The sequence below is a fragment of the Natator depressus genome, chromosome 6 (assembly GCF_965152275.1).
Source record: "Natator depressus isolate rNatDep1 chromosome 6, rNatDep2.hap1, whole genome shotgun sequence".
In the NCBI taxonomy this organism is placed as follows: domain Eukaryota; kingdom Metazoa; phylum Chordata; order Testudines; family Cheloniidae; genus Natator; species Natator depressus.
In genome coordinates this window covers 10,536,685-10,551,467 of record NC_134239.1, presented here as the reverse complement: position 1 = coordinate 10,551,467, position 14,783 = coordinate 10,536,685, and the positions used below count along the sequence as shown (strand labels likewise).

The following is a 14,783-nucleotide window of genomic DNA, read 5'->3' as shown; positions in this document are numbered from 1 at the left end:
TTAAGAACTCCCACATTGAAAGTACCCCGTAAACCTTCCCACTCTCATTCAATGTCAGCTAAAGGCTCCATGGTTTTCAACTGCCCCAAGACCAGGAGTTTTACCTCCTCCCCTAGGAGATCACCCTCTTTAGTCACCTCTTTCCGATGAAGTGAGCTGTAGCTCACGAAAGCTTATGTTCAAACAAATTGGTTAGTCTCTAAGGTTCCACAAGTCCTCCTTTTCTTTTTCCTGACTAGAGACATCTGTGCTCCAGTGTCTCCCCAGCCCTGGCACACGCTACCGTTGACCTCGCCCTTTTTTAATAAACTCTTGGTCTGGGTCCAGGAGATCAGACCTGCCAAAATTAACTCAAGCTCGGGCTGCCACCCCGGAAGTCTCTGCCTGGGGGGCAGCGGCTTTCACCTGGCCAGCTCAGGGCGGGGATCTGGATCCCCCAGACATGGGGCATCACTTTGTCACGTAAGTGACACTTCCTTGGGCCCTCGGTGGGTTTCGTCCCCTCTGCCTCCTCCTTTTGCCCAGGAACAAGCCGCGGGCCCCCTTCTACTCCAGGCTCTCGCCCTTCCCCGTGGGCCCCGCACTCCAGGAGGGGCAGCACGGGGCGGTCCCAGTGAACTCCCACCGCAGCTGCCCCTGCTGGGGACCTCTCCCCTGCCGCAGCCCGCGCCTCCTGCGAGCCGCCCGCGAAGAGCCGCTCGTGATCGACCCACGAGGGATGAGTCCCGGCCCCTGGACTTGTGCAAAGTATCCGCCGCTTTATGCCCCTGTCCCGGGGCCTGGGCCAGGGCAGCGGCTTGTCTCCAGCAGCCTCGGCCGGGCCCCGCCCCGCGTTCCCCCGCCCCGCGGCAGATGCTCCCAGCCGGGCCGCACGGGGGGAGCGGGGCGGGGCCGGAAGGTCGCTGCGCGGGGGCCTCCCCCGGCGGCTGGAGCGGGAGGCGCAGGCGCGGGCCCGTTGGAGGCGGGGCCTTCCCGGACACCTGGGGCGGGAAGTCGCTGCCCGGGCGGAGGAAGCGGCCGGGGCCGGAGCCGAGCCCGGCGATGGCTGCAGCGGGGCCGGCGCAGGTAGGACGCGGGGCGGGGACTCCCCGGCCGGGCACTGGCTGGTCCCGGCTGGGGCCGAGGGGGGCCGGGGCCGGGGCCGGGTCCCTCCCGCGCTAGTGACCCCGGGGCTGGGGGCTGCCGCAGCCGGAGCGCTGGGGCCGGGGAGCGGCGCTGGGGGCCCCGGGCCGGGCGGACACGCGGAGCCGGGCCGAGGAGCCCCGAGGCGGCCGAGCCGGGGCTGGGAGCGGGGCCGAGCACAGGCCTGGGGCGGAGGCGGGGACTCCGGCCGGGGGAGGAGCCTGGTCCCTGCCCTGGGATTCGGGCCCTTCCCAGCGCCCCGCCCCAGAGCCCCCTGGGGAGCCGAGGGCGGCTCCTGTCCCCGGCCAGCAGGGCCCGAGTCCCCGGGGGGCTGTGCGGGGGGGTCTCTCTGGGTCACAGCTGCTGGGCTGGGGGTTCCCCGGGGGCCGCTGCCCTAGAACCCGCGTCCCCTGCTGAGAGCCCGGGCTGGGGCTGGAGCGGAGGGTGCTGAGTGTGTAACGCTTGTGCCAGCAGCTGCGGGTGGCGTTTGAGGACGTGGCTCTGTATTTCAGCCGGGAGGAGTGGGAGCTCTTGTCCCGGCCAGAGAAGCAGCTGTACCGGGACCAGATGCTGAGGAATTACCGGGCCCTCGTTTCCTTGGGTAAGGATGAGATCGGGGCCCTGTTGTGCTGGGCTTCACCAACATATAAATGTGTCCCTGCTCCCAAAACTTTAGTACAAAACTGATTATTTCCCCCCCAAACAGGCTATTCAGGTTCCACACCGGACATAATCCACCAGATCGAGCTAGGGGAGCCAGAGCTCTGGACCTGGGATGCTGAGAACTCCCGGCAAAGCTCTGGGCCTGAGAGCCCCTCCTCAGGTGAGTCATAATAATCCAGTCCCTTCTGATTTACACTTCTGCTAGTGGAGAGCTCCTTAATGTAGAAGGCAAAGGCAGAGCGAAATCCATTGGCTGGGAGCTAAAGGGGACAAATGGAGGCTGGGAATTAGGGGCCAGTGTTTATCTGGGAGGGGAATGAACCATTGAGAGAGTTCCCCTAGGGACAGGTTGGATTCTCCAGCACTGGGAGCCTGTCAGTGGAGATGGGGCGTCTCTTTCTCAAAGCCCTGCTGTAACTCAGCCAGCAGTTACTGGGCTGGAGGCAGGAATGGCTGGGGGAGATTCTCTGACTAGGATAGGCTGGAAGGGTACAATGAGCCTGTCTGGCCTTGACATTTATGAATCCTAGAAACATAGGATTAGAAGGGACTTCGGTAGGTCATCTAGTTCAGTCCCCTGCACCGAGGTATATATCTACCGTATATACTCGTTCATAAGCTGAATATTTTTGGTAAAAAAGTGACGCATCAAAGAGCGGGGGTCGGCTTATAAATGGGTCTACACCAAAATTTGAAGATTTTAAACTCTATGGAATCGTCAAATTCAATATCTAATACATTGTCGTTTTATTTACCTGGAGCGTCTGGAGGCATGGAGCCCCTCAGCTCCCTGTGGCCGTGGTTCGCTGTTCCCAGCCATTGAGAACGGCGACCGCGGCCACAGGGAGCTAAGGGGCTCCATGCCTGCAGACGCTCCAGGTAAACAAAACGTCCCAACCCGCCAGCGGCTTATCCTGACAGGCTGGGAGCCAAAGTTTGCTGACCCATTTATTGATGTCAATAGTGCAGCCTTTTAAAGTTGCAAAGGCTTTGTTTAGTGGACTAGATTGGCTTGAAAGGAATACTAAAAGAGCAGTGCTGCAGAGCTGCATGACATTTGACCCATGCGTTCCACAAAATGCTAGGCCTTACAAGTCAATCAGAAAAGTACAATGAACAATAGTACTATAGCACTGGTGTCTGTCCGCTACTGTGTAATTTGATCCCTTCATGCATTTCTACCAATGGAACTCATAAGTCTTGAGCCAATATGAAAATATAACATGCAGAATCGATGGAATCTCTAATAAAATTGAAATAGCCTGTTATCCCCACAGACATGCCAATCTACAGGGCTGCTTTGAAATAAACAAAGAACAATAATAATTTGACAGTGATAAAGCAGGTGACATTCCTATATAAAGTCCTACAAAATCTATAACTACAATAATAATAATCTATTTTCATACTAGTATTTAAAATGAACAACGGTGAAATCAAAAGAAAAAGGTCTGCTTATCACGCAGCATTCAAACTTAAAGTTGTTGAATATGCAGAAGCAAACAATAATTGTGCCGCTGCTCGTGAATTCTGTATCAATGAGAAGCAAGTAAGAGAATGGCGAAAAAATAAAACAACACTAAAAGACATGCCAAGAAGCAAGAAAAAATGTCCAACGAGGTGCGCTTCGTTTCCTGAGCTGGAGAAAGATCTCAATAATTGGGTTGTTGAATGTCGACAAAATGGGTACATTGTCACTCGAACTGGAATTCGTCTGCGTGCACTGCAAATGTCAAAAGACGACAAATACAAGTCAGTAAAGCCATCAATGTTTGTCGCATCAGCAGGTTGGTGTACTCGCTTCATGAACCGTCATGGTCTCTGTCTTTGTCAGCGAACAAAGATAGCGCAAAAGCTGCCGAGAGATCTGGAAGAAAAAATCGAATCTTTCCAAAGGTTTATTATAAAATATCGAAAGAAATATGCATTTGAACTGTCACAAATAGGAAATATGGACAAAACACCGATGACATTTGATCTCCTGAGCAACAGAATGGTAACTGGTGTTGGTGGAAAAAACAGTTTTTTAATTAAAACCACTGGCCATGAAAAAATCCATTTACAGTAGTTTTATCGTGTTTGGCAAATGGATCAAAACTCACTCCTGTTGTTATTTTTAGAAGAAAAATCTTGCCTAAAATCATGAAATTTTCTGCTGGTATCATCGTATGTGCACACGAAAAGGGATGGATGGATGAAAGTGGGACTATTGAATGGCTGGAAAAAGTGTGGAATAAGAGACCAGTAGCACTTTTCAAGAAACCTGCTATACTTGTTTGGGACATGTTCAGGGCACACAAGACGGATGAGGTGAAAAATGTGGCCAAAAATATGAAAACTACTTTGGCTGTAATACCTGAAGGCTTAACTTCAGTTCTACAACCGCTTGATGTCTGCCTGAACAAACCCTTTAAAGACAGGCTATGCAAAATGTGGTCTGAATGGATGTGCTCAGGCATGGCAAAGTTGACAAAAGGCGGGAATCTTATGAAGCCCGAAATCAGTCTGGTCACCCAGTGGATCAAGGACGCGTGGGTGTCCATTTCCTCCACAATTATAGAAAAATCATTTAGGAAATGCTGTGTCAGCAATGCACTCGACGGGTCAGAAGATGGTGCCATATTTGATGATGACATGACAGAGGCTGATGATGAGAAGGAATCTGAGTCTGAAGATGATAGTGCCGACATCTACGATGACAATGCAGGTGCAGATGTGACTGAAGCTGAGTTTAATGAACTGTTTGGTGAATCAGAGGCTGATTCAGACTTCGAAGGATTTTAAGACTTTTTAAAGTCTCATATTGTTCTAAGTTACTTGTTTTAAATATCCATTTACTGATTTTAAATATTGACTGTAATTTTGAAGGTGAGTACATATTTGTTCAGTTATTATTATAACAACAGCAGGTTTTTCGTTAGATTACATTAAAATAATTCTAGCAAAACTTTTGAGTGTGTCTTGTGATGCCAGCTTTTAAAATATAGCAGGGGTTAGAAAACTTTGGCTCCTGGCCCATCAGGGTAAGCTGCTGGTGGGTCGGGGCGTTTTGTTTACTTGGAGCATCTGCAGGCACAGAGCCCCTCAGCTCCCTGTGGTTGCGGTTTGCCGTTCCCAGCCAATGGGAGCTGCGGGAAGTGGCGCCACTTCCCACAGCTCCCATTGGCTGGGAACGGCAAACCGTGGCCACTGGGAGTTGAGGGGCTCCGTGCCTGTGAACGCTCCAGGTAAACAAAATGTCCAGGCCCGCTAGCGGCTTACCCTAACGGGCCAGGAGCCAAAGTCTGCCAACCCCTGACATATAGGGTCGGCTTATGAAAGGGTCATACAGTTTTTGCTATTTTTACCTATCCGTCTTGGGGGGGGTTGGCTTATAAACGGACGGGCTAATGAACGAGTATATACAGTAGTCCATCCCTGACAGGTGTCTATCTAAACTGTTCTTAGAAACCTCCAATGATGGAGATTCCACAACCTCCCCAGGTAATTTGTTCCAGTGCTTAATTACCCTTACAGTTTGGAAGTTTTTCCTAATATCTAACCTAAATCTCCCTTGTTGAAATTTAAGCCCATTACTTCTTGTGCTGGCCTTGGGAGAACAATTTATCACCCTCCTGTTTGTAACAGTCTTCGAGAATGTAAAGGCTGTTATCAGGTCGTCCCCCTGCCCCCCTCCCCCAGTCTTCTCTTCTCCAGATTAAACAAACCCAATTTTTTCAATCTTTTCTCATGGGTCATGTTTTCTAGGTCTTTAATCATTCTTGTTGCTCTCCTCTGATCCTCTCCAGTTTGTCCATATCTTTTCTGAAGTGTGGGGTCCAGAACTGGATACAGTACTCCAGTTGAGGCTTTATCAGTGCTGAGTAGAGTGGAAGAATTACTTCTCGCATCTTGCTTGCAGCACTCCTGCTAATACATCCCAGAATAATATTTGCTTTTTTTCCCCAAAAAAACTATTCCATTGTTGACTCATATTTAGTTTGTGATCCACTATAACCCCAGATGGTTCTCGCAGTACTCCTTGCTAGGCAGTCATTTCCCATTCTGTATTTGTGTAATTGATTATTCCTACCTATGTGTAGTACTTGGCATATGGTTTTATAGAATTTAATCCTATTTAATTCTAACCATTTCTCCAGTTTGTCAAGATCATTTTGAATTCTAATCCTGTGCTCTAATACGCTTGCAATCCCTCCCATCTTTAAATTGTTTGTAAACTTTGACTGTATTCTCTATGCCGTTGCCAAATCATTTATGAAGATGTTGAATAGAACTGGACCCAGGCCAGATCCCTGTGGGATCCAGCTCATTTTGAACCATAACCGCTACTCTCTGAGTGCGGTTTTCCAACCAGTTGTGCAGTTATGGTAGGCTTGTGTCAAGGTTCCTTCCCCACTCTGAACTCTAGGGTACAGATGTGGGGACCTGCATGAAAGACCCCCTAAGCTTATTTTTACCAACTTAGGTTAAAACCTTCCCCAAGGTACAAGCTTTGCCTTGTCCTTGAACAGTATGCTGCCACCACCAAGCGTTTTAAACAAAGAACAGGGAAAGAGCCCACTTGGAGACGTCTTCCCCCAAAATATTCCCCCCCACCCCCCAAGCCCTACACTCCCTTTCCTGGGGAAGGCTTGATAATAATCCTCACCAATTGGTACAGGTGAACACAGACCCAAACCCTTGGATCTTAAGAACAATGAAAAATCAATCAGGTTCTTAAAAGAAGAATTTTAATTAAAGAAAAGGTAAAAGAATCACCTCTGTAAAATCAGGATGGTAAATACCTTACAGGGTAATCAGATTCAAAACATAGAGAATCCCTCTAGGCAAACCTTAAGTTACAAAAAGACACACAAACCGGAATACACATTCCCTCCAGCACAGCATATTTTACAAGCCATTAAACAAAAGAAAATCTAATGCATTTTCTAGCTAGATTACTTACTAACTTTACAGGAGTTGTAAGGCTTGCATTCCTGATCTGTACCTGGCAAAAGCATCACACAGACAGACCAACCCTTTGTTCCCCCCTTCCAGATTTGAAAGAATCTTGTCCCCTCATTGGCCATTTTGGGTCAGGTGCCAGTGGGGTTACCGTAGCTTCTTAACCCTTTACAGGTGAAAGGATTTTGCCTCTGGCCAGGAGGGATTTTATAGCACTGTATACTGAAAGGTGGTTACCCTTCCCTTTATATTTATGACAGTTTGTCTAAGCTATGTTTCTCTAGTTTGTTTATGAGAAGGTCATATAAGACAGTATCAAAAGCCTTACTAAAGTCAAGATGTGACATCTGCTGCTTCCTATCTACAAGGCTTGTTAACTGCCAGAAAAGGATGTTAGGTTGGTTTGACGTAATTTGTTCTTGACAAATCCATGCTGACTGTTACTTATTACTTTTACTCCTGGGGAGATTCTGCGTGACTGTGTGCCCGCAGAAGACAGCTCCTCCACAGAATTCCTGTGCCTCCCTGCAGAAAATGGCAGGGAAGCCACGGTGTGGGAAGTGCGGGGGATGGGAATGTGACCATGTGTGCAGTTGTTTGGGGGGATTGCTCCCCCCCCCCCAACAGAGGTGAGGCATGGGGGGGGACACAGGGTTTTGGGCCACTGCCCCCCCGCCACCACTATTTTCTGCAAGCACAGAAGCTGCCCAGCTAAAGGAGGCTGCCTCTCAGCTCTGCTGACTCTGCATCTGAATGTGGCCTCCTGGGTCTTATTCCCAGTCGTGCTCCCCTTCTGTATACTGGGAACCTTCCTATTTTCTGTGCAAGAGTGAGTGCCCACGGTGAGGCTGGGTAAGGGTTGGGGGAGACGGAAAGGAGGGAACAGGGGGTGAGGGGGTGGGGGGAAGAGGCAGTGGGAAAGGAAGGGGGTGGAATAACGCAGGGGGAGGGGAATGTGGGAGTGAGGGGAGGGGGATGGAGAAGAAAAGGGGATGGAATTGTGGAGGGAAGCAGGAGCCTGGCATGCAGCGTCCCCTCAGCAGCAGCTGGGGCTTCCCCATTAAGCAGGCCCATCAAACCCTCACCTGACAAGCCCTACCCCTCTACACCTGGACCATTCTGACGAGCCACCCAGACCCCGCCTGCTGAGCCCCAATCATCTTCACCTGGATCTCCTCCAGAGTCCCATTGCCCCTGCACCCAGAACCCCACAACGAGTCCTGTGCATCCAGATCTCACACTGAGCCGCGCACCCAGATTTCCCCACACAGAAACCTCTCACCCAACATCTGGATCTCCCCACATTAAGCCCTGCCACACTTGGATCCTGCTGAGCTGAGCCTGCCCACCGACACCTGGTTCACCTGGCGCAGAGTGGCAGGGTCCCAGGGTATTTGTGGGGCAGGCCCAGCCCTTGGACTGTGTCAAGGACAGATGCAGCCTCACTGCTGAATCCCTGTACTGTGGGAGGTGAGGGCTTCAGAGTGATCTCCCACCTTAGTGCAGCCAGTGGCCTGTGTTCTCCACTGCCATGCTGGAGCCACATGTATTTATTGACTAATAAAATTTGCTGAATTTTAAAATACTGTGCACATAATTTCTCATTTTTTTGGTGGAGAATTTTTAAATTTTTGGCACTGAATTCCCTCAGGAGTACACTTTATTTCCTTCTAGGTGCTTACAAATAGAATGTTTGATTGCTTGCTCCATTATGTTTCCAGGTACTGAACTTAAGCTGACTGGTCTATAATTCCCTGAGTTGTCCTTATCCCCTTTCTGTAGCTAGGTACTATATTTGACCTTTTCCAGTCTTCAGGTTTCTCTACCATCCTCCACGAGTTCTCAGAGATCTCTTCTTCCATTTCCTTAATATTCTAGCATGTATTTCATCAGGCCCTGCTGACTTGAAGACATCTAACATGTCTAAATAATTCATAGCTATTTCTTTTCCTATTTTAGGCTCAGATCCTACCCCATTTCCACTGATGTTCACTATGTTAGTTGACCGATCACAGCTAACTTTTTTGGTGAAAACTGAAACAAAAGAGGCATTTAACAGTTCGGCCACTGCTGCGTTTTCTCTTATTGTCTTTCCCTCTTCATTTAGTAATAGGCCTAGCCTGTCCTTGGTCTTCCTCTTGTTTCCCATGTATTTGTGACATGCTTTCTTGTTCCCCTTTATATGACTAGCTAGTTTAATGTTGTTTTTTGCCTTGGCCTTTCTAATTTTGTCCCTACATGCTTGTGGGTTTGTTTTTTTAATATTCATCCTTTGTAATTTGACCTAGTTTCCACTTCTTGTATGACTCTTTTTTGAGTTTCAGGTCATTGAAGATCTCCTGGTTAAGCCAGGGAGTCTTGCTGTCATACTTCCTATCTTTCCTACTCATTGGATATCTGTGACCTAGGATGGGACCTAAAAATGATGGGGCCTCAAAGCCATGACAAAAAAATGGACTGGAGATGGGGCTGTGATGAACTTGGAAGAGGGGTAGGATAGTGATATGGGACAATGTGGGGTGGGAGATTTGAGGGGTGCTGAGGGAAAGAGTGACGTCTATAGAGGCATTTAGGGGCTGCATTTATGTAGTGCAGCAGTTCTCAAACTTTAGCAACCCGAAGACCCCCATTTTGATTTAAAATTCGTGGACCCCCCAAGCCAGGTTCTAATTTTCCCTGGAGGTGCTCAACCCCTGCTATGCCCCAGGCCCCGCCCTCACCCCTACCCAACCTCTTCCCGCCCCCCACTCCACCCCTAACCCTCCTCTTTCTGCTCCCTCCCCTGAGCGCGCCCCATCCCCGCTACTCCACCTCCCTCCCAGCGCCTCCTGCTCGCTACTGAACAGCTGTTCCGGGGCATGCAGGAGACACTGGGAGGGAAGGGGAGGAGTTGATCAGCAGGGCCGGTGGGGGACATGACTTGCGGAACCCCAGGACCCCAGTTGGAGAATGGCTGACCTAGGGGGTAGGACAGTGCAGTAGGATTCAAAAGATCTTGATTCAGTTCTAGAAGCGAATCACTACAGCTTCACCATGCCTCAGTTACCCCACCTGCGTAATGGAGAGGGCACTGGGACTGTGAGGATAAAATCTGTGTGTGTCAGTAGATCTGGCACTGGGGGTCAGACGAGCACCTGGCTAGAAAGACACACCTGTTGTTCCATAGACCACCTTCTTCTAGGCTTCCAACACCTCAAAAAATCATATCAAGGCAAGGGGTGCCCTAGAGATTTTTCAGATGGGTTTCATGCCTCTGCCCCTCCTGACTCAAGCTGTAGGGCTGATGCTCTAAGGCCCTGGGCACCTGGATACAGACATAGCTCAGCCAGGGGCAAAAACCTGCTCGCAGCCTGGGAGAGCACTGGCCCTTGGCAGAGAAGGCGCTGTCCTCTCAAGGTTCCCACCCCCCCGCCTCTGCCACTTCACTTCACTTGTGACTTCTCAACTGGAGAAACCTGTCCCCAGTGAGCAAGGAGAAAGCTGGGAATGACTCAGGGCAGGGCAGGATCAGGCACGTATGATGAGTGCGAGTTCATGCCACATGGAGGACGCCATTTTGTAGAGCAGGTCTCAGGCACTTACAGCGTTTCTCTGTAATGCTCTAAAACTGCCCCACGTTCCAGGCAGCTGCTGCAGGGGGAGGGAGCAGACGTGTTTGGGGGCCAGACAAAATCATCCTGTGGGCCAGGATTTGGGAGTACCCTGGTGTATGGGCTGGATGTGAGGGAGAGGGGGTGGGATGGCCTTTGTCACATCCCCTCCCCTCCCGCTCTCTCAGTGACACGAAATGTTTGTCATTTACATTGCTTCAGTGTCCATGCTTAGCACAGCCCTCAGCCTTAACAAGGTTTGTGATGGTCTGTAGATCAAAGGCCTGCTGTGTGGCAGCCATTAACCCCTTCCAGCTCAGCAGTGTCACTGATTGGGTTGTAAAACAATGCAAACATGTTTTTTTAGGTTACATCACACAAACCCTGAGTGACTTGTCATCCCCTCAAACCCCCACCCTCTTAAGGATTTTAGGTTTACTTTAGATTTAGTTTTGCACAAAGAATGAAACATGAGGCTGAAGGTAAATGACTTCTTTAGAAGGAATTCCCTGAAAAGGACTCACTCCCCCGCAGGAATAAGCTACGTTGTGCTAAGCAGCTTTATACCAGTCTCACTGCATCCACATGAGGGGATTGTAGCCCCTCAGCTAGTTTCAGACCAATATAGTTTAAACAGTGCAAGCACTGGAGAACAGGACTCATGCTACAAAACAGGAGAAAGTGAATAACTAGCCACATGTAAATAAAAACTTCTGATTGAAATAAAACCAAAATCGGTGTGAAAAGAAACCCCAGACCCTGTTTGTTAGCACTTAGAGCCCCTAGTTCTGGATGAGGGCCCCATTGTGTCAAGTGCTGCCTGTATCCTGGGCAGGCTACAATTTAAGCCTAAAACAAGACCCAAGAAGTACATGGCACACGTGGGAACAGGCGCTAGACACTGCACAAACACCATAGGGTATCACCATCGGGGTTGGAAGGGACCTCAGGAGGTCATCTAGTCCAACCCCCTGCTTAAAGCAGGACCAATCCCCAATTTTTGCCCCAGTTCCCTAAATAGCCCCCTCAAGGATTGAACTCACAACCCTGGGTTTAGCAGGCCAATGCTCAGACCACTGAGCTATCCCTCCCCCAGATGGGGGCTGTTTGTGATGGGTTACACTCAGAGCCCTCCTGCTTCTAGAGCATCCAAGAACCACCCTGAGTCAGGCTGCAGATTTGTCACAGCATTTTGTATCAGAAATTATGGAGCAGTTACAGTAAATTTAGTAAAAGTCACAGGTCACATGTATTTTTAAAAAAACCTGCCCTCCTCCTGCCAAGGGGGCACAAACCGCCCAAAGAAGCACCTTCCCCCCAGCGCTGCAACCCTAACCCCAGCCTGGTAGAGGTGATCTGGGTGGCAAAGCCATTCACTGAAGTTTGGCCCGTCTCCCCCACCATCATGACTGGGGGCGGGGGCAAATCTGAGCGGCACTGTAACCTCGCAGGCCAGGTCTCAGTGCCCGGAGTGAGGTGTTGTGTCCAGCCCTGTGGGACAGGAGCTGCCATTGCAGGCAGAGGCACCCATCCCAAAAACAGTCACTGACAAATGGGGAAATTGTTCCATCTGTGACATTTTTCCATAGCCTTAATCGTGAGCTAACACCAGGATTGTCTCTGCTCTTTCCAGCAGGACTCAGGATTCCTGGAGGAACGAGGACACAGTCTGAATGTGGGGAGGGCGCAGCAGGAAAGGATCCCACATCCCACAGCGGGATCCGTGCACAGGACACAGTCCATCCCCGGGGTAAACTCAGCCAGAGACTGGACCTGGCTGCACACCAGAGACTCCCCATGGGCCAGCGCCCCCACCGCTGCATCAATTGTGGCAAGAGGTTCAGCAACTCCTCCGCGCTGACCCAGCACCAGCGCACGCACACTGGGGAGATGCATCGCTGCGCTGACTGTGGCAGGAGCTTCAGACAGTTCTCAATCCTGAGAATACACCGGCGTACGCACACCAAGGAGCGGCTGTACTGCTGCACTGACTGCGGCAAGGGCTTTGCACGGAGCTCAAACCTAAGAATACACCAGCGCACGCACACTGGGGAGCGGCCGTACCACTGTGGTGACTGCGGCAAGAACTTTGCAGAGAGCTCAACCCTGAGACGACACCGGCGCATACACAGTGGGGAGCGGCCCTACCACTGTGCTGACTGTGGCAAGAGCTTTGCACGGAACTCAAGCCTGAGAACACACCAGCGCACGCACACTGGGGAGCGGTCATACCACTGTGCTGACTGTGGCAAGAGCTTTGCACGGAACTCAAGCCTGAGAACACATCAGCGCGCACACACCGGGGAGTGGTCATACCACTGTGCTGACTGTGGTAAGGTATTCAGCAGTGCCAAGACGCTGACCCTTCACCAGCCCATGCACACCGGGGAGCGGCCACACCGCTGTGCTGACTGTGGCAAGGGCTTTGGACGGAGCTCACACCTGAGAACACACCAGCGCACGCACACTGGGGAGCGGCCGCACCGCTGTGCTGACTGTGGCAAGGGCTTTGCACAGATTTCACACCTGAGAGTACACCAGCGCACACACACCGGGGAGCGGCCACACCGCTGTGCTGAGTGTGGCAAGGGCTTTGCACAGATTGCACACCTGAGAGCACACCAGCGCGCACACACTAAGGAGCGGCCGCACCACTGTGCTGACTGCAGCAAGGGCTTTGCAGAGAGCTCAAAGCTGAGAAGACAACAGCGCACAAACACCGGGAAGCGGTCGCACCGCTGTGCTGACTGTGGCAAGGGCTTTGCAGAGAGCTCACACCTGAGAAGACACCAGCGCACACACACCGGGGAGCGGCCGCACCACTGTGCTGACTGCGGGAAGGGCTTTGCACAGATTGCACACCTGAGAGCACACCAGCGCACACACACCGGGGAGCGGCCGCACCGCTGTGCTAACTGCGGCAAGGGCTTTGTACAGATTTCACACCTGAGAGTACATCAACGCACGCACACTGGGGAGCGGCCGCACTGCTGTGCTGACTGTGGCAAGGGCTTTGTACAGATTTCACACCTGAGAGTACATCAGTTCACGCACACCGGGGAGCGGCCGCATCGCTGTGCTGACTGTGGCAAGGGCTTTGTACAGATTTCACACCTGAGAAGACACCAGTGCACACACCAGGGAGTGGCTGCACCACTGTGACGGTTCTGGCAAGAACTTCAGCAAAACGAGTGCACTGACCAAGCACCAGTGCACGCACAATGGGGAAAGGCCATTCCGATGCACTGACTGCGGCAAGAGCTTTACATGGGCCTCCTTGTTATCACATTGGTGCATTCACAGCCGAGAGCAGCAGTACAGCTGTGCTGACTGGGGCAAGTGCTTTGCTAGATTGGCCAACCTCACCCGGCACCCGGTCACGCACACCGGTGCCCCTCTGTCATCGCCAGGGCCTGAGGGGCTTCTGGCAGCCCATGGGCCTGACACAGCGCCAGCAGATGGAGACCAGGGAGTGGTCCTGTCCCCATGATGCCAAGCAGAGACTGCGGGGGGGCAGGGAAGGGGACTTGGTTGAGCAGCGTGGGGAAGAGCAGACAGGTGGAGGGAATTTAGAGCAGATGGTCACAGCCTTCTCCATTAGGGAGCTGTCCCCCCCATGTAGGTGGGATCCAGCCAGGTCTCTCTCTGTCTCCGTCCCAACTCACTCACGCATCTAGCTGGGATGCAGCCAAGACTCTCACACACACACACGACTCCCTCACGCATCTAGATGGGACTCAGCCAGGAACTTCCCCCTACACCTATCTCGGTGCCAGCCAACAGGTGACTCTTGGGTAACATCTAGAGGTGGGATTTGCAGTCCTGTCTCAGTATGGATTGGGCTGAGGAGCGGGTCAGGACAGCCCGGTCTGTGTTATTGAAAGAAGACTCAGGAACTGCTCATGCTGTCTATTTTAAATAGAAATGTGATGAAGAAGAACTATGTCCCTAATGTGTAACAAAGGTCTGTCTAACCAGGTGTTTGTTTGCTATTAAAGAAGTTGTTGCATTCGAGTTTCCCATTACTCCTGGGGGAATTCTGCACTTAAGAATACAGTGAACAATATTTTAAAATTCTGCATAATTTGTTTGTCAAAATAACACAGTATAATCACACTAGTTTCAATTATTTTGCTAATTTATTTCAAAATACTTGTCAGCAAGTATGTCTGTAACAATACAGACAGCAAAAAAGATTCCTTACTAGGCATATTAATACAGAACGTTGAGTAATAATTCATGTAAAATACAATATAGAAATGTATTTCCCGCACCCCTCAGAAGCGGTGCAAAGGCTTGGGGGAGTCGGGTAACAGAGGAGTGAGGGAGAGGGAAGTACTTGCTGGGAGGAGCCTGGGAGTGAACCAGGAAAGTTGGCGGGTGTGGGTGGCAGAAGTATAGAAAAGATTTTTTGAGGGGGTGGGGGATTCCTAGAGCAGATCATTTAACAAAACATCCCATCTG

The 14,783-nt window shown here is 51.0% G+C and overlaps 1 protein-coding gene across 1 annotated transcript; it reads left to right on the top strand.

Annotated features, from left to right (window-relative positions):
* Positions 1–852: 852 nt before the first annotated feature.
* Positions 853–14,314, top strand: LOC141989674 (uncharacterized). Its single transcript, XM_074956608.1, is given in 5 exon segments — positions 853–1,065; positions 1,597–1,723; positions 1,829–1,945; positions 11,953–13,471; positions 13,473–14,314. Coding segments are annotated over 5 exon segments (2,313 nt in total). The 3' UTR covers positions 13,810–14,314.
* The last annotated feature ends 469 nt before the right edge of the window (positions 14,315–14,783 follow it).